This window comes from Salvelinus fontinalis, chromosome 1, assembly GCF_029448725.1.
Source record: "Salvelinus fontinalis isolate EN_2023a chromosome 1, ASM2944872v1, whole genome shotgun sequence".
Lineage (NCBI taxonomy): Eukaryota > Metazoa > Chordata > Actinopteri > Salmoniformes > Salmonidae > Salvelinus > Salvelinus fontinalis.
The window spans coordinates 58,611,274-58,639,172 of NC_074665.1; the positions used below are offsets into that span (position 1 = coordinate 58,611,274).

The 27,899-nt window shown below is 42.6% G+C and overlaps 1 protein-coding gene across 4 annotated transcripts in view; it reads right to left on the reverse strand.

Annotated features, from left to right (window-relative positions):
• LOC129858493 (echinoderm microtubule-associated protein-like 6) overlaps nucleotides 1–27,899 on the reverse strand; it is an 86,965-nt gene that overhangs the window by 36,867 nt on the left and 22,199 nt on the right. For all 4 annotated transcript variants that reach the window (XM_055927793.1, XM_055927775.1, XM_055927784.1 and 1 more), the window contains exons 2-12: nucleotides 22,585–22,744; nucleotides 20,543–20,641; nucleotides 20,097–20,165; nucleotides 18,884–19,069; nucleotides 18,368–18,503; nucleotides 10,078–10,279; nucleotides 9,015–9,152; nucleotides 3,115–3,371; nucleotides 1,348–1,560; nucleotides 997–1,167; nucleotides 614–720 (exon numbers count right to left, since the gene is read on the reverse strand). In XM_055927793.1, coding sequence (XP_055783768.1) covers nucleotides 614–720; nucleotides 997–1,167; nucleotides 1,348–1,560; nucleotides 3,115–3,371; nucleotides 9,015–9,152; nucleotides 10,078–10,279; nucleotides 18,368–18,503; nucleotides 18,884–19,069; nucleotides 20,097–20,165; nucleotides 20,543–20,641; nucleotides 22,585–22,744 — 1,738 coding nt within the window. The remainder of the gene's footprint in view (nucleotides 1–613; nucleotides 721–996; nucleotides 1,168–1,347; nucleotides 1,561–3,114; nucleotides 3,372–9,014; nucleotides 9,153–10,077; nucleotides 10,280–18,367; nucleotides 18,504–18,883; nucleotides 19,070–20,096; nucleotides 20,166–20,542; nucleotides 20,642–22,584; nucleotides 22,745–27,899) is intronic.

Consider the following 27,899-nt stretch of genomic DNA (forward strand, 5'->3'; position numbering starts at 1 on the left):
GACCATTCCAATTCAGATTACACTGACTAATGTGGGTTGTTCAAACAATTTATTCTCTCTCTGCCTCATCTACTGTAGGGTATTTAAACAGGGTACTGTTTAAGCCTTGAGTAGTGTGTTCTCTTGTCTCTCATGTTTTTTCCCGAACACCAGTTTAAATGGGGCATATTCTCCTCTCATCTCATTCAACTGTCATTCTCATATATAGATATAGTATCTTCATTTGATTACCCTGTTGTCGCAGATCATTTCCCTGTGCCGCAGGAAATTTAAATGAGCCTCGTGACTAACATAAATTCCCTAAAAACCCACAGTTCTCTTTTTCTCTCTAGATCTCACAACTAAACTATAGTCTATCAAAACAAATTTCTGATAAGAAATTATAACTTTTTAAATGATTTTATTATTTTATTACTGCGAACAAACTGGTCGAATTAAGATCACACAACTGTACTGACACTCATTCTACATCATGTAAGACACTCTCACTGTTCCTCATATGGAACTTTCTCAATGTCCCTCATATCGTGTATCATCTTCAACCTGATTTGACCCACTTTCTGTCTGACCCATATAGGACTCCCTCCAGTGTCTGTAAGCTCCACACACCCACCTGTCGGTCGTAGTTGATCTGTGTCTCCTGCTCAATATCAGAGTCCAGCTCCGGGACGTCAGACACGTCAGAGTCAGACTCCTCACTGTTCGAGTCTGCATGGCCATCTAGAGGGAACCGATACCAGGAGACAGTGGCAGCAAGCAAACGGATTTCACTGCTGCAACAATCACTCACATAGTCATTACATTGGCTTTTGACAAGAGCATGGCTATTGTGTACTGTAGTCACTCTAAGGTAGATTAATCATATGAAATAATATTTCATACACGAATCTACCCAAGAACAGTTCAGCACCAGCTCAACATGACAATATGGGGTCTCTCATTAGAACCATACAATACATTCTTAAATCAAACCTCCAGGTTCCTCAGGCTAAATACCTTGTGGTATATTGGTCTCCAGTCCTCCGTTCATGACGCCCTCAGGCAGGAACTTCCACTGGAACACAGAGTGGTCAGCCCCGCCGGTGGTCAACACCCACTGCAGGTCGTGAGACCAGTGTACGTTGGTCACGTGGGCAGAGTGGCCAATGTACTTCTTGAATTTTGCCCCTGTTCACAACATCAGGGAAAGAAAAACTAGTCAAAATGAAATGAGAGAAGGGGAGTGTGTTCAACATAATTCCCTATCTCATCATTCTATATTTGCATGGGTACACATGTATTTTTTATTGTAATGACTCCAAAGTAAAAATGGCATGTTGCATATTCAGAACAAAGACATTTACTGACCTTTCTTTAGGCAGGGGAAGCGGAACAGTTTGACCAGACCAAAGTCGTCTCCAGTAACCAGCACAGCACTGCTGTAGTTGGCGTCCACAGAGTTGACGTCACTGATGTTGGTGTACTTGGGCCAGATCCCACTCACCTCTGGACCAATCACACTTGTCCACGAGCTCCAGTGGATCCCTTTTACCTCCTCCTTAGTGGTCAGGTGCTTCCCAACTTCAGGGGAGAAAAACAGGATGGAAGACAAACATTGGCAGGATGCATGTATCTTGTAAAACCAGCTTGTTGTGCGTAAATAATAGCACCTTTAAATAATGTTGACTATGTCACAACTCTACTAACCTAGCTGCTAAGGTTTTTAGCTAGAACTAAAAGGCAATACGTTTACTCAACAAGTAGGCAAAGGTTACATAAACATGAGACTGAAGGTGTTAACAAACAAACACCCTGTTCCTGTGTTAATGAGGGGTTTAATTGGTGCAAGAAATAAACCAAATAGCAACGTAAACAAAGCCTAGAGCCGGGAGCCCTTTTCTGTCCGAAGCTTGCATCACTTGTGGAGCTCCTTTTTTAATTAGGGTCCTCAGCATGAATATTTGTGTATGTGTGTGTGTGTGTGTGTGTGTCAGTGCATGTGCATGCACGTGGTTTGTTAGTCTAACCCCCAGGGAAGAGGGAGCTATCTAGAATCCCTATGGGACAAGTGAAATTAGAAAATCTACCATGCTTCAACACTCGATTGACGTCATTCTATTATCGTAATTAATTGACTTTCTAAGAGAATATTCCCCTTGGCTTTTATAATTGCAAAATAATGCAATGTTAAAAAGACAGATAAGTGAAGCAGGAAACACAAATAAATAAACACATTGAGGTAATATGTTTGAGGTAAATGTAAGAAAGTACCAATTGATGTCAAATATTATCCCTAATAAATAATAGGAAAATGTAGCAACCAAACAATGTTTTCCCCTCTCTCCTGTCTTCTCTGCAGCATCACCTGTTGCCCTCCTGACTGTCAGTCTAGACAGTCTGTCTGCTGACACTAAACACCCTGGAGCAACGCTGAGTCACTCACTCTGACAGGGCTTTTCACACAGCTCTCCAAAAACATAGTGTAGTTTGAGAGAGAGGTGTTTGTGTTTGTGCGTGCGTGTGTGTGTTTGTGCGTGCGCGTGTGTGCAGACAGTGGTTATGTAGTGACTGGGAGGCTTGTGTAGCTGTCTAGAGTTTTAGACAGTGCCACCTAGAAAGCAGCCTTGCCTGGGAAGAGCCTTGCCTGTGTGACAGACAGAAGAGACAAATAAGAATAAGAAATAAGAAACCACATCGACGTTAAAGCCGGATCTGATGTGATGATTGCTGCTGCTGGTGTGTGTGTAAGAAGGGCTTGTTTGGCGTGGCGCTAAGCTAGCTGTGATCCACCTTCGATTCATGGACCTAATTACTGTTTACTGTCAAGCTGATTGCTGTGTGATCTGTTTACGTGCCTTCTCCCAACAAGGAAACAAGAAACAGCTACATCAGATTCAATCACGGATAGTGTTCCCAGTAAGCTGAGATAATAGGAGTTATACCATGGTTATCATGGCCTAGTTCAGAGAGACACAGGGACAATTTTAAGTCATTATGAAGCGTTGCTTTTCTGCAAAGTGAGTCACTCTCAAAGTGACAGCAGAATCTGTCAAAAGCAAAGTCAAGCTGCCAAAGCACAACATTGTCACAACGTTGCCAAAACGTGGTGGCGGCTGGCGGCGGTGATTCACTCACTTGGCATCCTGTAGAAGAGGCGTTCTCCCGCACCGTCGTTGCTCTGGAGGAACTTGCTGTCGATGGACCAGTCCAGGTGGGTGATGAAGCTGGAGGACTTGTTGCACTCGCCCACCTTCTTGTAGCGCTGTGCCACAGCGTACACATCCACCAGGCCGTCATTGGAGCCCACGGCCAGGTAGCTGCCATCCGGAGAGAACTTCATCTCATGGATCACCTCCTTCCTGTCTTTAATGTGCACCACCTCCGTCATGTCCCTGGAAGGGAGAGAGGAGGGGGGAAGGAGGACGCGAAGGGGAGAGAGGGAGGATGGATGGGAGGGAGGGAGGAAAGAGAGATGGAGGGGGGGAGAGAGAGAGAAAAGAAGAGTGAATCCCTTAGCTCTAGGCAGGAGGCTGGCTGGCTAGCTCATCTATCTAACTAACAGTGAGCAGCAGCAGATGGACTGGGCCCATTCATTGTCATAATGACTCTGAGGCCAGCTGAAACACTGAGAGGGAGCCTCGCCACGAAACTCATCTTCCTGCTGTCTCTCTCTGAGGAGGACGCATTACAATGAACCACCACAGTCTTATCACACCTGTTGCGCCCACCCAAAAGCAATTCCGCCGGCCCAGACTTGATTAACTAATTTTTCATGGGTAATTTTAGATGGGGACATAATTATGTTTTTCTGTCTAAATTGCTCTCAGGTAATGTTAATGTTGGTACGATCACAAAAAGGGGAAGGAAGTATGTAATCACAGGACGTATAGACAGTGTGGCTTCGTATTCTTATAATGTGCTGTAATTGTGAATCATAGTGCCAGTGATGTTTGTCCCTTATCCTGACAAAATCCTAACGATTAGATATGGAAAACAGTAATCATAGGGAATAACCTATGGGGAATATCAATGCATACAGTGCAGTGTGTCTCAAACAGCTATATCCAACGATGAGGTAGATAAAAAGTCAAAGTAACAAGTCAAACCCTTTTAAACGCACCAGCTCTCAGTCAAAATCATACAGCACAACACAGCCCCAGGCAACATAAATTCATCCAATCATAAAAAGCTGCTCCTAATGCTGTAAACCCGTTCTTTTCCGATAGACTAAATGCAAATCAGGAGCACTGTTCACTTCAAAGTGCAGCGTGAGGATTAGCCACTTCAAACCGTATTGATTAACAGCACTGCGGACCAATTTACTATAACCTAATGGAAAGTGCCAGCATACCAACTGAATCTGCTGGGGAGTAAATTAAACTGGGGCCTTCAGTCAGGCTTTAAGTGATGAATTCAGCATCTCATTTGAAGGCTGTTAAAACCAGAGGTTTTGGCCCATGGCGCCACTGCAGGCTAGGTTGCATAACTTAATGGCCCTTCTTTACAAGATGTATCTGAAGACTTTGATGCTGGAAATACTTTTGCCAGCTTTGCTATAATGCAAGTATTTATGAAAGCTAACTAACCAAAGTAAAAACGTTCCTTAATTTTCCTAAATTAAATTATCTTCCTAAATGGCCATTCGACCACTCTGTGAGCTTCCACTGGGGGAAAAAGCACTTAAGGTAAATTCACACGCTAGTGTTGCAATGTCATTTTTTTGTCACAAAATCGGCGGCTCCTTGTAATATGCTCCGGGATTTAACAAGCTTTTGTATTACCTGAAAATTGAGATGCCCCGTATCATTCCTTCCGCAGCCGTGGGGGCAATGTAGTCGCTTGGTTCCTTGATCTGATCTATAGACTATATAGGCTATTCATCAAAGTAGCCTATTTTGCATTGATAACCAAATATAATCTCAGTGACTGTTCAAACAGTAAACCAAACAACACAAATCCACCCAAAAGGGTATTTTGTTTATAGGTAATAACTAGTGATTCCAGGCTATTGTGAGATGGTAGAAACTGCTGTAGCCAACTAGCTAGCCATGTGCTTTTTCTCCATGACCAAAACATGATGTTCTATTTTTAGCTGATATCATAATGAATACAACAGCAGCATATCAAACTGGGATACTGTTTTAGGTTACACCAGCAAGTATAAGAATATACACCACCGGTCAAAAGTTTTATAACACCTACTCATTCAAGGGTTTTTCTTTATTTTACTAGTTTCTACATTGTAGAATAATAGTGAAGACATCATACCTATGAAATAACACATATGGAATCATGTAGTAACCAAAAAAGTGTTAAACAAATCAAAATATATTTTATATTTCAGATTCTTCAAAGTAGCCACCTTAATGACATCTTTGCATGCTCTTGGCATTCTCTCAACCAGCTTCATGCGGTAGTCACCTGGAATGCATTTCAATTAACAGGTGTGCCTTCTTAAAATGTAATTTGTGGAATTTCTTTCCTTCTTAATGCGTTTGGGTCAATCAGTTGTGTTGTGACAAGGTAGGGGGGTATATAAAAGATAGCACTATTTCGTAAAAGACCAAGTCCATATTATGGTAAGAACAGCTCAAATAAGCAAAGAGAAACAATCATTACTTTAAGACTTGAAGGTCAGTCAACAAGGAAAATGTCAAGAACTTTGAAAGTTTCTTCAAGTGCAGTTGCAAAAACCATCAAGTGCTATGATGAAACTGGTTCTCATGAGGACCAGAGTATTAAAAGACCAAGAGTTACCTCTGCTGCAGGGGATAACTTCATTACGAGTTACCAGCCTCAGAAATGGCAGCCTAAATAAATGCTTCACAGAGTTCAAGTAACAGACACATCTCAACATCAACTGTTCAGAGGAGACAGTGTGAATCAGGCCTTCATGGTCCAATTGCTGCAAAGAAACCACTATTAACTTGTGGTCCCGTGTGGCTCAGTTGGTAGAGCATGGCACTTGCAACGCCAGGGTTGTGGGTTCATTTCCCACCGGGGGACCAGGGCTCAATTCCCACGGGGGGACCAGGATGAATATGTATGAACTTTCCAATTTGTAAGTCGCTCTGGATAAGAGCGTCTGCTAAATGACTTAAATGTAATGTAAATGTAACTTCTTATGGCTGCAAGGGGCAGTATTGAGTAGCCTGATAAAATGTGTCCATTTCAAACGGCCTCGTACTCAATTCTTGCTCGTACAATATGCATACTATTATTACTATTGGATAGAAAACACTCTCTAGTTTCTAAAACCGTTTGAATTATTTCTCTGAGTGAAACAGAACTCATTCTGCAGCACTTTTCCTGACCCGGAAGTTCAAAGTCTGAAATCGATGCTCTCTTCCTCTTCCTGCCTATAAATGGGCACAAGAGCTATTAGTATACATGCACGTCATACACCTTCCTCTGTGTGTCAAGAAGGCTGTGAGAGAAGAAATGAGGTGATTATCTCGATCTGGGATGGAATAAATCCTCTTGGAATGACGTGTACCCCATTTCCGGTACTCTGAAGAACGTAATTTGGACAGTGGGGTTGCCTTTTGTTTTGCTGACGTTATAGGCGACTATTATTTCCGGCTTTGATTTTATTTGATACATGTCACCATATCATCGTAAAGTATGTTTTTTCAATATAGTTTCATCAGATTATTGAAATTTTTTCGGGAGTTTTGCCGTGTTCCGTTCTCTTCCGTTTGTTTACATGGAGAGATCCGTGCAACCCGGCTAGCGCGCTTGCTAAATGGAGAGAGAAAGTTGCCATTCTGAATCCAAACAACGACTCATCTGGACAAAGGACACCTTGTTCAACATTCTGATGAAAGATCAGCAAAAGTAAGACCCAATTTATGATGTTATTTCATATATCTGTCGTAGTCGCCGGCGCCCAAGTGTTTCTGGCTATTGTGCTCAGCTAATATAACGCTACATTTTGTTTTCGCTGTAAAACACTTAATAAATCGGAAATATTGTCTGGCATCACAAGATGCCTGTCTTTCATTTGCTGTGACTATGTATTTTCAGAAATGTTTTATGATGAGTAATTAGGTATTTGACGTTGGTGTCTGTAAATATTATGGCTGCTTTCGGTGCAATTTCTGAATGTAGCTGCAATGTAAACTATGATTTATACCTGAAATATGCACATTTTTCGAAAAAAAAACATATACTATACAATAAATATGTTATCAGACTGTCATCTGATGAGGTTGTTTCTTGGTTAGTGGCTATTTATATCTTTATTTGGCCGAATTTGTGATAGCTACTGATGGAGTCAAAAACTGATGGAGTAATAAAAGTGGAGTCTTTTGCTAACGTGGTTAGCTAATAGATTTACATATTGTCTTCCCTGTAAAACATTTAAAAAATCGGACATGTTGGCTGGATTCACGAGATGTGTACCTTTCATATGCTGTATTGGACTTGTTAATGTGTGAAAGTTAAATATTAAAAAAAAAAAACTTTTGAATTTCGCGCCCTGCACTTGAAGTGGCTGTTGTCATAAATGTACCGACATCGGGCTTGCACGCCAAACAGGTTAAAGGACAAAAATAATAAGAAGAGACTTGCTTGGGCCAAGAAACGCGAGCAATGGACATTAGACCGGTGGAAATTTGTCCTTTGGTCTGGAGTCGAAATGTGAGATTTTTGGTTCCAACCGCCGTGTCTTTGTGAGACGCGGTGAGGGTGAACGGATGATCTCCACATGTGTATTTTCCACCATAAAGCATGGAGGAGGAGGTATTATGGTGTGGGGGTGCTTTGCTGGTGACATTGTCTGTCTGTCAATTCAAGGCATACTTAACCAGCATGGCTACCATAGCATTCTGCAGCGATATGCCATCCCATCTGGTTTGGGCTTTAGTGGGACTATCATTTGTTTTTAAACAGGACAATGACCCAACACACCTCCAGGCTGTGTAAGGGCTATTTTACCAAGAAGGAGCGTGATAGAGTGCTGCATCAGATGACCTGGCCTCCACAATCCCCCAACCTCAACCAAATTGAGATGGTTTGGGATGAGTCGGAGCGCAGAGTGAAGGAAAAGCAGCCAACAAGTGCTCTGCATATGTGGGAACTCCCTTCAAGACTGTTGGAGAGAATGCAAAGAGTGTACAAAGCTGTCATCAAGGCAAAGGGTGGCAACTTTGAAGAATCTGAAATATAACACTTTTTTGGTTACTACATGATTCCATATGTGTTATTTCATAGTTTTGATGTCTTCACATTTATTCTACAATGTAGAAAATAGTAACAAAATTAAGAAAAACCCTTGAATGAGTAGGTGTTCTAAAACTTTTGACCAGTAGTGTATACATATATATTATTATTATAACTCAGATTATTTCACATGCAGATGTGGGAAGCTAAAAAACTTAGCTAGCTTGCTATGTTTTTAGACAGGTTAAAGCCTGCTTGCCAGGCTGCCAGCTAGCTACTACTAGCAAGGGAAGATTACTTTTCCTTGCTATCACAAAATTTAAAAAAGTTAAATATGTAAATAATATGCTATCACCTATCACCCCCTTGTGAATGGGAGTGGGACTGGTGAGGATATTATGTTACCAAAAGGTGTCCGCTGCTCCAAAAATCCCACTCCACCGACACACGCACCCACGTACTAGATCAACGGAGTGAAGCTTGTAGTAACCTTTATGGTGGGTAATAGGAGATGCGTGAACTTGTAGCAGTAAAGGGGGAGGTGATGGTCCTATACCCGATAGGAGAGTCTGTACTGAACACTGAGCTCTAAAGCAGATTGTGAAAGGAGTGCTTGTTGTACTAAAGATTAGTCTAGGGACTACAGGTGTGGTAAGTGGTGCCTGTATTTGGGAACTAAATGTGCAAGACAGTGCGTGCTGTACTGCACTTGCCTCTTGGGACTAAAGGAGGTAGTGATATGGAAGGTGGGAGTTTGTTGTACCTGACACTCGAACCTAAAAGTGTTTGTTTGTGGATGTTTTCTGTAACTGTGAGCTACAAACTGACTCTAGGGACTAAAGGTAGGTAGTGAAGGTACATTTTAGCAGTACCTGACTCGGAGCACGGTGAAGGAGCCGTCCTTCATGCCCAGAGCGAGCTGAGAGCCATCGTTGCTGAAGGCCACACTGCGGACTGCCTCCTCCATGTTACAGCGAGCTATCAGGGCATGGTCCGCCAGGCTCCACAACCTGAGAACACCACACATGCAGGCAGCCACGCATGCGCGCGTACACACACACACACACACACGCACAAACACACAAAGGCACAAACACACACACAGTCATAACCAATCAGCACAGTTTCAGCTATGAACATGGCTTCTGTAGCCACACCCATTAGAAAGTATTAAGTGAAGAATATATCAGTAGCAGCTAAATGACTAAGACAGATGTTTTAATGAGCTAGTTACTGCTGCAGGGTGAGGGCTCGAATTAAGGGTTACACTTTATTTTACCAGTCCGTAATAAACCATTTATAAAGCATTTACAAAAAGATTACATAACGGTTACGGTTGGGTTAGGTTATGTTAAGGGTTAGGGTTAGATAGCGCTCACTTTAGATTAGGGACTGCAAAAATACTTTACTTATGATTAATAGATGGTTTATAAATGTGGGCGTAATGATTAATGTATGGTTTATTAGGGACCGTTAAAATAAAGTGTTACCAGGCCCACAGAGAACTCTGTCTCTCCTGGTAGAAAGGGGTTGTGTGGCGTCATTATCAACTATCTGTCCCCTGCACAGGCTGGCACTGTGACTTTTCTATAGCTAGCGCTGAACTCTGGGCTAGAACTGTCCCGGTTAGAAATGTGTAGAACAGTGTCTGACAAACTAAGGGCTGTCTGAAGGAGAGGAGAACCAGTGAACCAAGAAGGACGAGTAGTACTGCTGGTCAGGGTTCACTGAGTGTATGTAATTAAGATGAAAAGTCTGGATGAAGTGGTACATTAAAATAGAATGAACAGGGATGGTGGCCTGGGTAAACTGAGAAAGGATGAATTAGGGAACAAAGCTCTGATGATAACTACTGGGTCTATAAAGATGTTAGTGTAAAGATGCTTCTGAGGGAGCTGATGTACGAGCTAAATTACTGCTGGAGTTAAGACTGACCGTACAGATCGGTCATCACTGCCGGTCACAGCAAGCGGTTTCTTGGGGTGGACGTCCAGAGCCCAGAGCTCTCCCTCACAGTGACCCTGCATGATGAGCAGAGGCTTGTCTCTGTCCCGAACCATCACCTCAAAGATCTCACTGTCCTGCGTCCCTGCCAGGATGCGGTCTGCCCTCCAACACACACTACGAATTGACAGTCCTTAGAGAGAAAGAGAGGGAAGAGGGAGGGGGATGGATGGAGGGAGAGAAAAAAAGAAAGAGGGATAGAGAGAGACAGCGGATGAGAAAGACACCGCAAATAATGAATGCGCTGTCATGTAAAACAAAAGGGGATTGAATACAATCACACCCGTTCTTCAGCAGGTGATGAAGGGTAGCATCTAATCCATTTCATTGTGTATTACACTTCAATCCAGAGATAGAAACTATTACGTTCAGACAACTTTCAGGTGGCATGTTTTTCACAGAGTGATGTGTGACTAATACAGGTAGACTTTCATTTCAGGGGAGAGAAATGAAGTAGACAACTCTAGAGGGAGGAACAGATTGAGCTGCTACAGTGAAGGCATTTCAAGCAACAAGACATCAGCAAGACATCACCCAATGCAAGACATCACCCAATGCTATTAATACTAAATTAATACATAAATAGTCTCTAACTCAGTCAGGAAAAGCACAGCTACAAATCCTCAGGCTCTTCCTAAAACAACACCTCACTAACATCACACGATATGAAAAATATATATAAAAATACATGGCAACCAGAAACCAGCTACAGCCAATATACAGATGTAGGATCTTAATTTTAGCCAGTTTGCTAGAGCAGGAAAATAATCCTGTAGCAACAGGTAATGTGAATTATTATGTGAATTACAATTAATGTACATTTTTGTAGGGGTTGATAAATGTTTTGTTAGGGCAAATCAAGTCTGAAATTTCAAAATGGCAATTACAAATTTTAGAAGCCTTTTTAAAACTCAAATACACTACAAAAGTGATCAATTAAGATCCTACATCTGTATAGGCTAACGAAATACCTGGCAACCGAAACCAGTCTCATAATCTGTGTGTATGGACAGAATCCCTGGCAACCGGAGTAACATGAACTAGAGTTAATTGGCTGCACAATACACTTCAGCTTTGACACCCTGGGGGAAAAACCGTTTCTAAAAAGTAATTAATGTGGATTCTTATTTCAGATTTCCTCTCACTAAAACTGATCCATAGTTAGGAATCAAACCTTCACTGGGACTCAAAACTTTCAAGAACAGAAGTAGGAAATCCCTTAACACGGAGGATACAAAAATCATTGGGAGCACTTTCTAATCTAGAGCCACAAGCTGTTACGAAGGTTTTTGGCATGTCTACTAATTTCTCAGATTTGGTCCTGCTGTACATACCTACACGTACACTACGGTCACAAGACGCAGGCCTTCTTATTGTCCCTAGAATATCTAAGCAATCAGCTGGAGGCAGGGCTTTCTCCTATAGAGCTACATTTTTATGGAATTATCTGCATATTCGGTGGAGGAGATCTTCGTGGGATATACTCAGCCTTGTCTCATGGTACTAAGTTGGTGGTCTGTTGATATCCTTCTAGTGGTGTGGGTGCTGTGCTTTGGCAAAGTGGGTGGTGTTATATGCTGCCTGGTTTGCCCTGTCTGGGGTTATCGTCGGATGGGGCCACAGTCTCCCCCGACCCACCCCTGTCTCAAATTCTATGCTGCAATAGTCTATGTGCCAGGGGGCTAAGGTCAGTCTGTTACATCTGGTGTAATTCTCCTGTCTTATCAGGTGTCCTGTGTGAATTTAATTCTCTCTCTCTCCCTCCCCTCCCGGAGGACCTGAGCCCTAGGATCATGTCTCAGGACTACCTGGCCTGATGACTCCTGGCTGTCCCCAGGCCACCTGGTTGTGCTGCTGCTCCAGTTTCAACTGTTCTGACTGCGGCTAGGGAACCCTGACCTGTTCACCGGACATGCTTCCGTGTCCCGGACCTGCTGCTATTGACTCTCTCTCTCTTTACCGCATCTGCTGTCTTGACCTCTGAATGCTCGGCTATGAAAAGCCAACAGACATTTACTCCTGAGGTACTGACCCTGCTGGTCATCTATGAACGTTTGAACATCTTGAAGAACAACCTGGCTTTAAATGGCCATGTACTCTTATAATTTCTACCCGGCACAGCCAGAAGAGGACTGGCAACCCCTCAGAGCCTGGTTCCTCTCTAGGTTTCTTACTAAGTGTCTGCCTTTCTAGGGAGTTTTTCCTAGCCACCGTGCTTCTACATTTGCATTGCTTACTGTTTGGAGTTTTAGGCTGGGTTTCTGTGTAGCACTGTAAAAAGGGCATTATTGTCACGTTCGTTGACGGAAGAATCAGACCAAGTACATCATTTTATTTGATGAACACAAAAAAACAATAAACTACAACCGAACGTGAAGCTACATGCAGTGCAGAACGCAACTACACACAAACAAGATCCCACTAAAGGCTGCCTAAATATGATCCCCAATCAGAGACAACGATAGACAGCTGCCTCTGATTGGGAACCATACCCGGCCAACAAAGAAATAGAAAAACTAGAATACTCACCCTAATCACACCCCGACCTAACCAAATAGAGAAATAAAAAGGCTCTCTAAGGTCAGGGCGTGACAATTATAACATTTTATATTACATTTGATTGACTTGTGTTTGGAAAAGATGGGTTGCCTGTTTTGCATGTTATTTTGACATTAATACGGGTCACATATCACTTTGCAAACAATGTAAATAAATAAATAATAGAGTTAATAAAGCTGCGTACAAACTTGGTCTTTTTTGCTTTCTTGATTAAGGCAGCTCCAAAATGCAGGTGTTTCAACCTAGCTCAGTGATTTCTGTGGTGGTGGGCAGCCAGCGGAAAATATGGAGCATAGCGGTTGGTAATGTTCTCTAGCTGCGCCGTGATTGTCTCAGTGTTCTGTCACTCATGGGGACACTATGTCCCTGGCAAATCTAAGGGTAGAACTCGAAAATTCAAGCCCCTTGAGTGCTACCATAGAGTTACATTAGAAGTGCCCATCCAAGAAGTCTCAAGGTCATTGGCCACAGATAAAATGATGTCAAATCATGTTATATCTACAGCAGCTTTGATTTGACTGTTTATATTAACATCATACTTTCAAAAGTCATCATGAATCAAGTAGACAATCTACTGGCAAATGCTTTTTAATCCTTGTCATATGAAGAGAAATAATGAAGAGAAATCTATTGGTGCTCATTGGCCATTGGACATAAACACTACACAACAAGTTGGAAATCGCAAATTCAACAGTGAGTAATTTAGAAGGAATCAGTTGCTAACTGCAAGCATCACAAAGCAATCACTGGTCTGCTACTCAGTGGAGTAGGTATGTGGTCCCAAGTCTGAAAAAGCTTAAAAACATTCAACATTGGCCATGCTGTCAATCCAGCATGACTTCTGCCACGCTCAAAACAACTGGAAACTCAGAAATTAGAAATCTGACTTCAGTGAGTTCAAGACAACTGGGAACTCTGAAAATATGTTTTGAACGTCCATCCAACTCGGAATTGCAAGTCGGGAACTCTGGCCTCTTTCTAGAGCTCTGACCTGAAGATCACTGACTTAATCATGATTCAACCTTGTTTTTTTCCGAGTTCCCAGTTGTCTTGAAAGCACCATAGATCCAGAGAATGCCAGACTTTGATGACAAAGTTTGATGACAAAATTTGTCTATGAAGGACCGCCGCGCCACCTTCCTATTCAAGTGAGCACAGCACAACAAGGTGAGTCCAAAAATGTCTTGTATGCTGCTGCATAAATTATGTAATATGCCAGGGAGATATGTATACTCTAGCTAAGAAAGTAATACTACGTGTATGTTGTGTAGTAAGCTGTTAGTAGCCCATGTGCCTCACCCTAATAAATTGGTCCCTTTCCCCTCTTAATTTCGCCTGCTGTTCTGACTTGGTGGTGCACATGTAGCCTATACCCTGTTTTAGAGAAATGTAATCATTGAATATTGTAATCATCATTGTCTGCTTATATGCCCCCTTTATTTATCCTATGGTTCTGAGTTGATGTACAGAGAGAATACTGTAAGAACGGCCATTGTTCTGAATTCTGTCGCTGTACATTTCAAAAGTGCTGAACAAATAGAGCGGCACGTTTTGCTCTTAATTGTAATCAGAGGGCTGATATAAATATTACGCATGCCAGTCTCTCTTGGCTAAGAGTTGAGGACAGACTGACTGCATCACTTCTTCTTTTCATTAGAAACATTCATGTGTAAAAAATCCCAAATTGTTTGCATAGTCAACTTACACACAGCTCTGATACACACACTTATCCCACCAGACATGCCACCAGGGGTCTTTTCACAGTCCCCAAATCCAGAACAAATTCAAGAAAGCGTACAGTATTATATGGAGCCCTAATTGCATGGAACTTCCTATCTCATATTGCTCAAATAAACAGCACACCGGGTTTAAAAAAAGAGATAAAGCAACACCTCACGGCACAACGCCTCTCCCCTATTTGACCCAGATAGTTTGTGTGTATGCATTGATATATAGGCTACATGTGCCTTTTACATTTTCTTTAACGTAGTTCTGTCCTTGAGGTGTTCTTGTCTATTGATGTTCCGTATTATGTCATTCTGTATTATGTTTCATGTTTTGTGTTGACCCCAGAAAGAGTAGCTGCTGCTTTTGCAACAGCTAAAGGGGATCCTAATTAAATACCAAATACCAAATTGTTGTATTGACTACGTCTGTCCTAGCACTCTCATTAATGTCTTAATCCAAATTACGTATTGCCTCTTATCCGCTCGTAGTTCCCTTCTGCCATTGTTTGTACATCTCAATTTGTCAGTAGAAACCACATTTTGATTAAGCAAGTCTGCCATATCAGCAATGTTTTTTTAAAGGCTGTAAATGAGGCTGAATGAACTATTTCGCTACAAGACAAGGCTCCGCTGATAGCCAGGTGTAGCAGTGGTAAGGTGTTGGGACTGCTGTTGGGACAGCTTTATGTAGGCCCTAACAGTTTGTGGGCACCAATATACTGTTATTAATCAAATCAAAGTTTATTTGTCACGTGCACCGAATACAACAGGTGTAGACCTTACAGTGAAATGCTTACTTACAGGCTCTAACCAATAGTGAAAAAAAGATATGAGGTGAACAATAGGTAGTTAAAGAAATAAAACAACAGTAAAAAGACAGGCTATATACAGCAGCGAGGCTATAGAAGTAGCACGGCTACATACAGACACCGGTTAGTCAGGCTGATTGAGGTAGTATGTACATGTAGATATGGTTAAAGTGACTTTGCATACATGATGAACAGAGAGTAGTGTATTGTTTAGTGTTGTGATGTGTAGTGGCTTTAAAAAAAATGTTTTTGCTCCACCAACGTTTACATGTTAAAATTGCCACTGGTTACAATACTTTGACTGGCCAACAAACACCCAACAATGCCATTATCTAATCCCAGGGTGTACATGGTGTCTGTGGGGCTTTCAGATATTAGTATGCCCCACCGCTGGGGCTGTCTGGGGACACAGAGCTTTTCTCTGCTTTAACCACAGTGTAACGTTCGTTCTCCTCCTCGTCTGAGGAGGAACAAGGATCGGACCAATATGCAGCGAGGTATGATGACATAATGATTTATTTACAGAAAGACGAAAAAACTCTTAAACAAACTACAAAACAATAAACAACGTTAACAGACCTGAACTTGTGAACATAAAATAATGAACGCACGAACAGGAAAGAACGGACGAAACGAAACAGTACCGTGTGGTGCAACAGACACAGACACAGCAACAATCACCCACAAACAAACGGTGTGAACAGCCTACCTTAATATGGTTCTCAATCAGAGGAAACATCAAACACCTGCCCCTGATTGAGAACCATATAAGGCTAATTAACAAATGAACCTAAACATAGAAACACATAACATAGACTGCCCACCCAGCTCACATCCTGACCAACTAAACACAGCTAAACAAAGGAAAATAAGGTCAGGAACGTGACACACAGACAGCCAGGCAGCCACTGCTCAGAACAGAGAATGAGAGGAAAACAGAGGAGCAGAGGAAGGGAAGAGAGAAGAACCTCATTGATTATACATGTGCCACTGATGGTTTCCTCAATTTAACAGGAGGCATAGAGCAAAAGGAATCCACATGATATTGCTATGAAGAAGGGGAGTTTACTAAATGTCATCTGTCAAAGGTTTAGATTTTTTTTTGCTATCTTAACTTCTCTATTCTGTTTTATCCATACCTCACAGTCAAACTCTCTCAGGCCCCTAGAATATAACCATCTTTTGTTTCTCTGTCTGATTGGACTAACATGGCCTGCTCTGGCTCTTAGCGGTCTCTCTCTCTGTTGGTCTCTCTCTGTCCTCTGTATCTGTTCCACGTCAACAGATGTCAATGATACATCCACAGGGCCAGGCTAATAAATCATCATGGCAGGGCTCTCAATGAGCTAAACACACATCGGCCTCTATTAGGCAGCACAAACACACTGACTGAAGTGAACTACACATTATCCCTGGTTACAGTATTTTAACCCCTGTACAAATACATCAGTGTCTGGATCGACCTACTCACACACCTCTGCAACAGAAGCGTGGACTCTGACCCTTAAATCCATAGACAGCACAGTGCACACACAACCCTGTGTGCTTAGATGGATCTCCTCATAAGGACGTGCCTCTCATCCTCTGTCTCTCCATCACCCAGCTACCCTAATTACCCATCATACCCCAGGGACAAGCACAAACATGCAGACTATGACACGGTTTGATCAGCTGTGGCCCCGTGTTACTCTGACGTCCCCCACGAGCATGTGAAGGGCCGGCCTGCAAATGCACACAGCTTAGATTGTTTGTTTAATTGATGAGAGGGCTAACACTCACCAGCCATTTAGCCCCATGCTACCTTCACACCTGCTCCTGTCTGTATCAGTTAAAATATTGAATACAGAATAGGGCTGGAAATTGCCAGGGAGCTCACGATACGATATTGTCACGATACATAGATGCCGATACGACATGTATTGCGATTTTTTCGATTCTATAATTGTGTTCGTTGTCCGTAGCTTATGCCTGCCCATACCATAACCCCAGAACTATGACAACAGTAAACCGCTCACACACACAGGCCACCTGCCTGGTACAGTTGAAACCGGGATTCATCCGTGAAGAGCACACTTCTCCAGCATGCCAGTGGCTATTGAAGGTGAGCATTTGCCACTGACGTCAGTTACGATGCCAAACTGCAGTCAGGTCAAGACCCTGGTGAGGACGATGAGGCACGCAGTAGAGCTTCCCTTAGATGGTTTGTGATAGTTTGTGCAGAAAGTATTTGGTTGTGTACACCCACAGTTTCATCAGATTTCTGAGTGGCTGGTCTCAGACCATCCCGCAGATGAAGATGGCTGATGTGGAGGTCCTGGGCTGGCATGGTTACACATGGTTTTGCGGTTATGAGGCCGGTTGGATGTACTGCCAAATTCTCTAAAACGACGTTGGAGGCAGCTTATGGTAGAGAAATTAACATTACATTTTCTGGCAACATCTCTAGTGGACATTCCTGCAGTCAGCATGCAATTGCACGCTCGCTCAAAACTTGAGACATCTGTGGCATTGTGTTGTGTGACAAAACCGCACATTTTAGAGTGGCCTTTTCTGGTCCCCAGCACAAGTGGCACATGTTTAATGATTATGCTGTTTAATCTTGATATGCCACACCTATCAGGTGGATGGATAATCTTGGCAAAGTAGAAATGCTCACTAACAGGGATGGAAACAAATTTGTGCACAACATTTGAGAGAAATAAACTATTTGTGCGTTTGGAAAATATCGGGGATTTTTTATTTCAACTCATAAAAGACTTTACATGTTGTGTTTATATTTTTGTTCAATATAATATCGTCCAAAATAATATTGCGATATGTTAGTGTATGATCATACATCACAGGTAGAGCGAACCAACATGGACATATCACATTTCATCTGTATGCAGTCGGGGTAACAAACTGCATAAGCACATTTTGACAAGCATGCAAAGAAAGAGGTGAATACCAGAAAGAAATACCCCAAATAAATTGCAACTTTTCATGAGGCCATTGACTTTAAAGCCTCGTTGTTTGTAAGTCTTGCACTAACTTTAGCATCATTAGCTTATGCAATTGGCTTTTTAATTAGAACCATTATATATTATCACCAAGAGCTGGTGGTAAAACCAGGTTCCTGAGGCCTACCTTTATACCCCTGCTCAGCCTCCCGAAGGTCGATCTTGGTGATAGGCTTGAAGTCCAGATCCCAAAGCCTGACACAACCGTCACGTCCCCCCGTGGCGAAGCCCTCCTCACAGGCATACATGCTGAAGATCCCAGCCTACACACAGTGCAGTCAACTTTAGTCATCGGCAGGGGGATTATCAAACTGTTCTGTGCATAGAAAAAGGTACTTGGAAAGGAATATGATTTCAATAGGAATGTGGGTCATAAGTCTATTTCCGTATTGGAGACACAAAAAGGGGGCAAAATCATTATTTTCAATGCTTTTAAAGGCCTTAGAGATTTACAAAGAAGGTTTCAGGGTAGGGATGCAGAGGGAGGGAAGGGGAATTGAGTAAGAGGAATTGAGTTGCTTCAGTGTAGGGTGTAAGCGATTATAGGCATGAGAGGGATGGGGTTTAGCTGGAGCGGGTGTTTGGATGTCTGGAAGTGTACAATCAATGGGTCTTGAGAATTAGAGTGACGTATTTCACTCACTCCATGAGCGGCTTGCACCGTGCGTAAAAGGTTCAGTCCTTTCCACACGTAGATATCCCCATTCAATGCCCCAGAGTATGTAACATCATCTTTAGCCGATGCCACACACAAAATGGTCTGTAGATCCCCCGTCTTCCCGAATATCCCCCGTTTGGGCGTCAACGCATTGCCACAGAGAGCCCAGAACTAGAGACATGGAGAGGGGGAAGCGAGTGAAAGAAGAAGGAGAGATGAGACAGGAAATGAGAGAGATGTACAAGTAGGCATAGGTAGGGGAAGGAAAGGCCAAGCAAGATAATTAGAGGTGAAGAGAAAGGTGGATAAAAAAGACAATGGGAGGAGAGGTAGAGAGAGGAAAGAAAAAAGAACATAAGGTGGATAATGACAGGAAAGGATAGGAGGTAGAGAGAGAGAACATGAGCTCAGAGATCAGCTGCTGTCACAGTACGTTTGGAGAACCGTTGCTCTAAATCACGACTGTTCATTTGCCAGCCTGATCACCTCAGGGTTGATAGCATGGGGCTTATTTCTAATAAAGCTCACAGCGGTCAGTTAAGAAGATTCCCTGTCCATGAAAGCTGTTTTATGGCCAAAAGGCACAATAGGCTCAACTATTTAGTTCTCATACCATAACTGGATATACATAAATATATTGATATATATATACAAACAAAACAACAAGAAAACCGATTGTCCATTGCTACTGTTTGTGAGGCATATGTATTTACATATTTATTGTAAACTGAGAGCTCTTCTGTAAGTTCAGTGTTGTGTGTGTTTGTGTGCTTGTGTGTACAGTAGGAGACAGCCCTTCCGGAGGGGAATGACAGAACAGATTACTGCTTTTGACTGAATAGAAACTGGCGTCCTCCAACTGCTCTTCACGCGTACCCATTGAAAACAATATGCCCCAGTCCCCCTAACACCACTTTCTCATTCTACTGCTAGAATATCTGATAGCGCCTACTTACTCCTCCACTGACAACATGTCATATTGTTTATGAGGTTGTTCCAAAAGCAGCTTTTAACAACAACCATATAAACGTATTACATGTTAAATAACTTGAATAGACTGATGCCGGCTGCACTGGGTCAGGGTAACCCATCTCAACATTGATAGCTCCTCATATGTTATTTTTGAACATGACTCAAAGGTAATGTATGGACTGACTGGACAGCACAGAGCATACTGTGTTGTTATTGTGAAGCTCACCTTTATGTGCTTTACCCCACAGCTCACCAGCCGGTTCTGCTGAAAGGGATCCCAAGATATATCGAAGATCTGAAAGACAGCCAAGCCATTAACACACATACATTTCCTCTCCTTCACACAGAAAGTCATGTCACACACACACTGTGTACTCACATGTGTACTCACTACAACTGAATCAATACACAACACACACACTGTGTACTCACATGTGTACTCACTACAACTGAATCAATACACAACACACACACTGTGTACTCACATGTGTACTCACTACAACTGAACCAATACACAACACACACACTGTGTACTCACATGTGTACTCACTACAACTGAATCAATACACAACACACACACTGTGTACTCACATGTGTACTCACTACAACTGAATCAATACACAACACACACACCCAAATGCCAACATGCACACAGCACACACAAAAGCTTACCCTGTCTGAATGTCCTGTCGCAGTGGCCAGAACCTTTCCTTTCTTCCAGTCCCAAACAGACACTGTATTTTTGGCATCCAGCCCCACAGAAGCCAGCCGCTGAAAATTAGAAAAAGTGGAAACTATTCATTAATCTGCAAATAAAGGAGAGAGACTGTTTCTATTCAATGAATGAAGATGAATAAATCTTAATGAATGTACTGTAAATGGAGGCAAATAGTCATATTTTCATAATCAATTCATTTCTATGACGGGACATATGACAGAATTGTTCTATGTGACAGCTGCAGAGACGCAGTTCACAGGCAGTGCAGACATTTGCAGATAATACAATAAGACCTTAAAACAGCACTATCTAAAAAGCCTTCTGTATTTTATCACACTGGCTGTAGAAAGGAAAGGAATGCAAATTGTTTCCAATTAGTCTGGCATCAATTACCATTCAGCGAGTTAATTGTTAATTACCCATCTTATGACTTAGACAAAGGAGCTAGGCCTTTAGGAACATTTGGACAACTGTCTCCGGGTGAATATTGGGATGACAATGAAACATTAGATAGAAAATAAATTAGACCTAAATGTAGGGATATTTCAGATTTGATGCTCCAATATAAAATAAGTATGGGCCATTCTACTGAGTACAAAAGAGAGGAGATGAATGCCAAATGTTAGTTGACCTAATGTGCTGTTGACTTTACAATGAAACGGTAATGTGTGTTTCCATTAATCAATACATTTCAGTGATAGAGAATACATTCTCTTTTCTTCAGGAAAACATGTTTTGTCATATTTGTGGTTTGCCACAACCATTCATCCACAAACCCATTTAAATGCCAACCAAACAAGACATCCGTCTGTGTTATATGACATCACCCAGAGTTGTTTACCCGCTCTGCCCACAGGGGTTTCCAAGAAAACAGCCATCTAATGCATTTCAGAATGGAGCTAATAAAATGATAAGGCCTAAATGTCTTTATGATTGACTAAGGGTCTGAGGTAAACCTTGTTTACTGCCCCTCCCTGGTTGGTCTTCATTACAGTGTAGCAGTAATGTAGACTGGTGGCCAGTGGCAGGAGGTGATAAGACTTGTTGCATTAGCCCTGGTAGCATTAGCCATGGCTCTACTCACCCACCCTTCCTCTTCCTCCCCCTCCCTCTCCATCCCAGACACATTCTTCACCAGACGCAGCCTCCTCTGACGTGGCATTGCATTTGTCAACTCCAAAACCACAATGAAGGCAATGACAACAGCAGCCATTCCTCCTTCCTTCCTGCCGTTCCCTCCCTCCCTCCCTCCATCCCCTCCCTTTCCCCTTACATCTTTCCTGGGTGTAGCCTACTGGTCTTGTATGGGGGACGTCAACAGGCTGCTGCTGCTGTAGGAGACTCTCATGGAGCCCCATACATCAAGATAAAGGTCATAGGAGACTGGTGCTGTCCCAGCATTCCCCCCAGTAAACATGGGCCATCATGATTCATGGCAGAGCCGTTTATCATCCCCAGCCTGCACAGTTACCCAGTAGGCTTCACTTCTCAGCAACCCACCACAACAATACCATTCCCATGGCTATATGCTATGTGAGATATAAGGCACATTTACATATGATATAATTAGGAGAAATCTATTAATTATGACCCTTCAATCTCGCAAATGATGGAGCATTCACATTGCTGTGTGTCAGAGTATTGTTGTTTTTCAGTCAGACTCAGATCATCAAACAGATTTGCCTTGGTAATAGGGTGATAGTACAGGAACCCATCCACTCAGAGAAAAGGTGGATGAGAGGTGTGCCTGTATGCGTGAGGTGAAGTGTGTGTGTGAAGTGGTGAGTGCTTGGCTGTGTGTGTGTGTGTGTGTGTGTGTGTGTGTGTGTGTGTGTGTGTGTGTGTGTGTGTGTGTGTGTGTGTGTGTGTGTGTGTGTGTGTGTGTGTGTGTGTGTGTGTGTGTGTGTGTGTGTGTGTGTGTGTGTGTGTGTGTGTGTACGTCTGCTTGTGTGGAAGCTTGCGGGCATGAGGTGGTGTGTGCGGGTTTGTGTCTCACCTGTCCATCTGCGCTGAAAGCCAGGCAGGCCACCCCATGGGAGTGTCCGTCCTTGAGGATAGAGATGGTCTGTACAGTGAAGGTGTCCCACACACAGATGTAGGGCTCCTTCCCCACCTGACCTGTTGCCACCAGTGACCTCTCAGGATGAACGGCAAGGCTGGAGAAACAGGAGAGGAGACATAACAGGAAATACCAATGCAAGAAATGTGGATTAAATATGTATATAACCTGTTGCTCTTTCTGGTTAAACCATGTGCTTGACTCATTGTTGACATTAATAATCATGTCAGTATACACAGTGTTTGATACTTTGTCGATAACCATTTTCAGCCATATGTGTACAATCTGAAACTCATAGGTTACAGACACCACAGTGGGTCATTGGTAGCTCCAGGCGCCAACCTGCCTCCCTCGTTCCCTTTCTCCATCTTTCTCTCTATCCTTCCCTCTCTCCACATGTTCCTCATTATCTCTCTATCTCCCCTCTCTCTTTCCCCCTTTCTCTCTCTGCCACCCCTCTCTCTTTATATCTTCATCTCTCTTTCTCTCTCTAGGGAGAGAAGGGTCCTGCTGAAGAGTACCCACAGGTCATTGTGCTCCTTTATGAAAGGTGCCCCGGTGTTCTATAAATACATGAGGTTAATGGCATCATTACTGGGGCCTGCCCGAGCGTCAGACATTAGTGTGTTAGTTGCATCAGCCACACAGGGTCAGGGATCATCACACCACCAATGGAGTGGGGAGAATACCGTGCTCAGTTCCGCTCAACACGGTGAGCCCTCTGTGACCTTGACCATGGACACCGTACAGAGGACAAGCGGTAGCCTACCAAACCGAGCCTTGGCATTGAAAATAGTCCAATTGTAAAAATGAGTGTAAAATTACAATTTCTATCAAGAGAAATAACCTGACACTACAAAGCAGACATGGTAGTACACACTACAAAGTACACATGGTAGTATACACTACAAAGCAGACATGGTAATACACACTGCAAAGCACATTTGCATGTCTTGCTTTCTCTTTCTCTTTCAACGCTTTCTCAGCCCGTGAATATCTTTCTCTCTCTCTCTGTGCTCAGTCTGACTGTCTCAGACTCTTTCATCTCAAAGCCTCTTTCTGCATGAAGCTCATGGCTGTAAATCTGGGCTTGGAGCTCTGCCTGGAGCTGAGGCTCAGCAGATGAGAGAATGAGGAAGTAGAGAGGGAGGAAGAAGGGATAAATAAAGGCTGTGAGAAAAGCAATGGAGGTAGGGGGAGAAATGGAGAAACCCTCATGCAATTTGAGTGAGAGAAAGACAGAATGAGAGAGAGAGAGAGCTCAGCTCTACTCAGCTGACTGTCGGGAGGTTTCCCACACAGTATGGAAGCATGCATTCCCAGACAGTCAACATCCCAGCTGGCCCTAATATAGCACATGGGGATGAGCAGAAGTGCAACGCTAGCTGATGGAGATGGAGAGACTACGACATGAGGGCAGATTTGCCGGCTCATGTGTTTCAATGGGCTGTTGGGTTGCCAGGGTCAGGAGCAGGAGCAGAGGGAGTGCACGTGAAGAGATGCATCAGAAGATGCTCCATTCATGCAGTGTGTGATGGCAGCCCAGCCAGCCTGAGAGGAATTCACTGTACTGTGACTGTACTGTCACTGAAGGATGAACCTTCTGATTTATTGACAGCTACAATCATGATGAATGTGTTCGGGGTATTTAATGTTATGCATACAGTACTGTGTGGTTTTCAATACATTCTTTGATACGTATGTACACTATGCCTTTACCAGTGGTTAGATTACATAAACAACATGAGTCAGAAAGAAAAATATGTATTTTAAAGAGATACCAACTTGTATTTTTTTCACTCCATAAAATAACATATGTAAAATCATTATGCATACAAATTATATCATTGATGAGATCATTTATTGTACTAATGCATTATTCATAGACAAAATGCTAGTGAAGGACACAGAGTCAGTCCCAGTGGGACCGGACTGCAGTATCGGACTCCCGTCACACAAACAAACAGTAATGTGACACTCCTCTCCTCTGCAGTGGCACAGGGAGTTCCCCAGGGGAAGGAAATCAGAGCCAGGCATCACTGCTGCCACAATAAAGTGATATTTTAAAAAATGAGGCAAAGCAATTAACTTTTTGTCCTGAATACAAAGTGTTATGTTTGGTCATTGTGGTGGCTAAGCACAGGCAAAATCCTAGAGGAAAACTTGCTTCAGTCGGCTTTCCACCAGACACTGGGAGACTAATTTACCTTTCAGCAGGACCGTAACCTAAAACACAAGGCCAAATCTACACTGGAGTTGCACACCAAGAAGACAGTGAATGTTCCTGAGATGCAGAGTTACAGTTTTGACTTAAATCTACTTGAAAATCTACCACAATACCTTAAAATGGTTGTCTAGCAATGATCAACAACCAATTCGACAGAGCTTGAAGAATTTTGAAATGAATAATGGGAAAATATTGCACAATCCAGGTGTGGAAAGCTCCGAGAAACGTACCCAGAAAGGGGTGTAAATGGTTACAGTACATTCGGAAAGTATTCAGACCCCTTGACTTTTTCCACATTTTGTTACTTTACAGCCTTACTCTAAAATTGATTAAATCGTTTTTTCCCCCTCATTAATCTAAACACAATACCCCATAACGACAAAGCAAAAAGAGTTTTTAGAAATTTTAACAAATGTATTAAAAATAAAAAAACATAAATATTCAATTTACATAAGAATTCAGACCCTTTCCCCAGTACTTCGTTGAAGCACCTTTGGAAACGATTACAGCCTCAAGTCTTCTTGGGTATGACACTACAAGCTTGGCACACCTGTATATGGAGAGTTTCTCCAATTATTATCTGCAGATCCTCTCAAGCTCTGTCAGGTTAGATGGGAAATGTCGCTGCACAGCTATTTTCAGGTCTCTCCAGAGATGTTCGATCGGGTTCAAGTCTGGGCTCTGACTGGGCCACTCAAGGACATTCAGAGACTTGCCCCGAAACCACACTTGCATTGTCTTGGCTGTGCTTAGGGTCATTGTCCTGTTGGAAGGTGAACCTTCGCCCAAGTCTGAGGTCCTGAATGCTCTGGAGCAGGTTTTCATCAAGGATCTCTCTGTACATTGCTCCATTAATATTTCCCTTGATCCTGACTAGTCTCCAAGTCCCTGCAGCTGAAAAATATTCCCACAGCATGATGCTGCCACCACCATGCTTCACCGTATGGATGGAGCCAGGTTTCCTCCAGACGTGACGCTTGGCATTCAGGCCAAAGAGTTTGATCTTGGTTTCATCAGACATAGAATCTTATTTCTCATGGTCTGAAAGCCTTTTAGGTGCCTTTTGACAAACTCCAAGCGGGCTGTCATGTTCCTTTTACTGAGGAAAGGCTTCCGTCTGGCCACTCTACCATAAAGGCCTGATTGGTAGAGTGCTGCAGAGATGGCTGTCCTTCTGGAAGGTTCTCCCATCTCCACAGAGGAACTCAGGAGCTCTGTCAGAGTGGCCATCGGGTTCTTGGTCACCTCCCTGACAAAGGCCCTTCTCCCCCGATTGCTCAGTATGGCCAGGCAGCCAGCTCTAGGAGGAGTCTTGGTGGTTCGAAAGTTCTTCAATTTAAGAATGATGGAAGCCACTATGTTCTTGGGGACCATCAATGCTGTAGACATTTTTTGGTACCCTTCCCCAGATCTGTGTCTCGACACAATCCTGTCTGGGAGCTCTACGGACAATTCCTTCGACCTCATGGCTTGGTTTTTGCTCTGACATGCACTGCCAACTGTGGGACCTTATATAGACAGGTGTGTGCCTTTTCGAAACCATGTCCAATCAATTCAACTTACTCTAAACAAGTTGTAGAAACATCTCAAGAATGATCAATGGAAACAGGAGCTCAATTTCGAATTGCATAGCAAATGGTCTGAATACTTATGTAAATAAGGTATTTCTGGGTTGTTGTTTTGTTATAAATTTGCAAAAAAAATTATAAACCTGTTTTTGCTTTGTCGTTATGGGGTATTATGTGTAGATTGATGAGGAAAAAAAATATTTAATCAATTTTAGAATAAGGCTGTAACGTAACTAAATGTAGAAAAAGTCAAGGGGTCTGAATACTTTGGTAATGCAATGTATGTAAATGTAATATTTTTGTATTTCATTTTCAATAAATGTGTAAAAAGAAAAAGTCCACTGCCCGCCGGCGCCATATGTGAACAGTATGAGCTAATGTGAGCCAATATGTCTGATCTAACACACAATTCACTAACAACAACCAACCTGCTGACAGCATGGTTGCCTTGACAACTGGACAGCCAAGGACACAGGAATCAAGATTAAGAATGAAAGTCTAACTAGAGGTGAAATATCAGCAGACGTACACAACAAACCTCACCTACACATGAGCAAACCATCCTCAACCAACAAAATGTCCTACAAAATATATCCTTATGTTGCATACTGTTTTCTGTTAAGAACACAATATTGTGATAAATTGAAGAAGGGTAGGGTGAAGGTATTCATACCCCTTCACTTATTCCACATTTTGTTGCATTACACCCTGAATTCAAAATGGATTACATATTTTTTTCCACCTATTTCCACACAATACCTCATAATGACGAATTGAGAACATGTTTTTAGAAATTTGTGCAAATGTATTAAAAAATGAAATTCAGAAATATCTCATAAATCTCAATACTTTGTAGAAGCACCTTTGGCTGTGACTACAGCTTTGAATCATCTTGGGTATGTCTGTATCAGTTTTGCACATCTGCATTTGGCATTTTCTTCCTTGCAGATTTTCTCAAGCTCTGTTAAGTTAGATGGGAGAGTGGCGGTGAACAAATCCTTCAAGTCTTTTCACAGATTTTCAATGAGACTCAAATCTGGACTTTGGCTTGGCCATTCAAGGACTTTCTGTTGGAATGTAAATCTTCGCCCCAAGTCTAAGGTTGTGTGCATTCTGAAGCAGGTTCTCAAAGATTTGCATGTATTTGGCTCCATTCATTGTTCTCTCTATCCTTACCAGTCTCCCAGTCCCTTCCGCTGAAAAGCATCCTCATAACATGATGCTGCCACCACCATGCTTTTATGGTAGACGGGTAATGAGCTGTGCCTGGTTTTCTCCAGACATAGCACTTTGCATTCAGGCCAAAGTGTTACATTTTTGTTTCATCAGACCACAGAATCTTTTGCCTTATGATCTCAGAGTTTTTCATGCGCCCTTTTTTCAAACTCCAGGTGTGCTATCATGTGCATTTTTCTCAGGAGTGGCTTTCATCTGGCCACTCTCCCATAAGCCCAGAT